Below are 2,989 nucleotides of genomic sequence, written 5' to 3' on the forward strand. Positions count from 1 at the left end.
TATATATATATATATATATATATAAAAATCTGTGCTTGCTTTTTCCCCAGGCAATGGTCTCCATCTTTCCCTTCCTATAAATCTATAAATTCCTATCTCATTCCTCCTATCTAAATTCCTTCAGTTGACCCAAAAATATCTTTCAGAGCTTAATTGTCCAAACCAGTATCTACTCCAGAACCACACACTACATGTGGTCACTACTCTTAGGTCCCCACAACTCTCAGGTCTGTTTCAACCTGTCAACCTGTCATACTCCCCTTTGGATGAAACTGACAAAACACCCTCCCCTTGGGGTGTGTCCCATCTTCTACTGCAGGTGGGGGGACACTTCAGGGTGGACACATCAAAGGCAGCAGCGGCTTCATCTGCTTTCCATCCAGAGACCTGGGGCTCCTTAGGGATCCTGCAGCAGGGAGGGGGCAGCCATGACCCCTGGACTGGGGTGGGGACAGCCGGATCCTGCCTTTGCACAGTTCTCTCTCACCCTCGTGGCCAGAATGTCACAAATGTGGTGTCACTGTGAAACTGTGCCCACATCCACCGCCTGCCCAAGGCTTTTAACCCTGATTGATTAACTTTTGATCCCATGATTTGCTTAGGGCTTGGGAAATAGGGTTCTGACTCTTCCATTCTCTTCACTGGAGAACACCTTCTCTTGGTGTTTCCTTCTGTACAATTTTTCAACTGAAACAGCTCCTTACTCTGAACCCAGTAGTCACCAAGGTTGTAACATTGAATTTCTATTTAAAAAGAGCTGAGACGCTTTTGGCAAAATAATACTACATTTATAACCTATGATTGGCAGAGACATTCCTGATTTATTCTCTCCATATTTAAAAGAATTTCAAAATGTAACTATTTTATACACCACACGATCCAGGATAGGGTTGGGCTCAGGGGACCACATCATTGTTCACAGGGTGGGCAGAACCCTCTGCCTCCAAACATTTTTTGAGTTGGTTCACTCTCAGCTGTGAGTCTTGGTCCTGGTCTTAAAACCTCACAAAATGAAATTCATCCCCTACGGGGGCTGGAATTTTCTTGGTCATAGGAATGAGCTTCCAGTTCAGACATGAGGAGGGGGCTTCCTGCACGGGACCAGTGAGCCTCTACAGCAGGCCTGGGAGGAGACCAGGGCAGAGGGCAGGGGGGCTGAACCAGAGGGCCCCTGGTGAAGAGCCCTTTCATGACCCAGCCTTTCCCTGTGCTCACCCATGGGTTTCCAATCAGAAGAACAGGGCCTGCCTTATAGAAGTAGCAGGAATTTTCTTCTAGTAGGACCCTCAACTGGACCCAAGAGATCCCAGGATGGCCAGGAACTACAAGTCCTTAATTAGAGAAACAGTGTGCCCGCACGCAAAGTTCCTGACATCCGTGGGGTGGTTGTTCTCCAAGGATAGCTCTTGACTAGGATAGGCGACCTGCACAATCAAACTGGAGTTGAGCAAACTGGTGTTGGTAAGTTCGACTCCACTTGGCTCATTGTTGAGATCCATGACTAAGATCCACTGTTCCACAGACACAAAGCGAACACCCTTCTCAAGGCTGGAGAACACATGGTTGACCTTCAGGAAAAAAAAGAGATAAGCTCCATTGTGCCTTCAAAGGCTGAGTTGGGGGCCCTCTGGCAGGTGGTATTTTCCCTAGATGGCTGCAACAATGTCTCCACTTCCACACATCCTTCTAGAATCATGCCACTCCTCACCCAGGGGTGGAGTCTAATTCCCACCCACCTTGAATCTGGGCAGGTTTCATTGTAACCAAGAGTGTGGTGGGAGTGATGCTGAGTGACTTTCACAGCAGGATCACAGAGGCAATGCAGCTTCTGCTGGTTTCTCCAGCAGCCTCATGGAGCCCTGAGCCACCAGGAAGCAGCTGCCTGCCTTGAAGCCACCATGCTGTGAGGAAGCCTAAATTAGACCATGCAGGGGGGATCCCATGGCCAAGCTCTGAGACTAAACCAAGAGCTGCCTGGCCAGCCACCAGCTGCTGTGTACACACTCACAGCCCACCCTGCCCTTTAGCTCCAGCCAATATCTGAAATGGAACTTCATAAGAGACTGGAGTCAGAAGCTCCTAGTAGCTCCTAACAGGAAACCATGAAAGGAGATAAAATGAGTGCTGTTGATATTAAGCCACTAATGCTTTGGGCTGTTTGTATGTTATACAGTAGTGGATTAACATAGGCTCCACCAACCTTTCCCTTCACCCTTTTCCCCACACAGACTGACCTTCAAGGGCTCTCTCCTTCTGCACCGCCCGATGTGAAAGCTACTCTTAGAGAACTGATCCAGGATAGTCTTGTTGACATCTACAATTTGGACAATTAGCTGATATACATGCTTATTGCTTCTTCCTTAGAACCACCTGTGGGAGAAGGAAGACCTTAAAGGCTAGACTTGCCATCCCATCTCTTTGGGCGTCTGCCTCCTCCACCAGAGAGGCCTTCCTATGTCTACAAATCCAAAATGGTGCTGTGATCCCCAGGACTAGCACCATCCATGTCCTTTGGAAGCTTCATCCCTCTGCCTCTGCAATGAATCCATCTGCACTAAACCCAGTCCCCAGCTGGCCTGCATGTATGTTCATTTTAGAATGAACCTTGGGGTGGGAGATGGGAGGGAGGTTCAGGAAGGAGGGGACATATGTATATTTGTAGCTGATTTATATATGGAGAAACGCAACACAACATTGTAAAGCAATTATCCTTCAATTAAAAATAAATAAAAATTTTAAAAAAGAAGTAATGAACTAGAGCCATGCTCTTCAAGGTACCTCCTCCCACATTACTTCTTCTAGGTCTCATTGGTGGCAAAGATGTTGAGCTATTTCAAATCCTAAAAGATGATGCTGTGAAAGTGCTGCACTCAATATGTCAGCAAATTTGGAAAACTCAGCAGTGGCCACAGGACTGGAAAAGGTCAGTTTTCATTCCAATCCCAAAGAAAGGCAATGCCAAAAATGCTCAAACTACCGCACAATTGCA

The 2,989-nt window shown here is 47.1% G+C and overlaps 1 protein-coding gene across 1 annotated transcript in view; it reads right to left on the bottom strand.

Annotated features, from left to right (window-relative positions):
• FBXO17 (F-box protein 17) overlaps positions 1-2,989 on the bottom strand; it is a 124,371-nt gene that overhangs the window by 102,876 nt on the left and 18,506 nt on the right. Inside the window, exon 6 of the mRNA XM_010849318.1 lies at positions 1,360-1,568. Coding sequence (XP_010847620.1) covers positions 1,360-1,568 — 209 coding nt within the window. The remainder of the gene's footprint in view (positions 1-1,359; positions 1,569-2,989) is intronic.

This window comes from Bison bison, unplaced genomic scaffold (genome assembly GCF_000754665.1).
Source record: "Bison bison bison isolate TAMUID 2011002044 unplaced genomic scaffold, Bison_UMD1.0 scf7180017864280, whole genome shotgun sequence".
NCBI classification, from domain to species: Eukaryota; Metazoa; Chordata; class Mammalia; order Artiodactyla; family Bovidae; genus Bison; species Bison bison.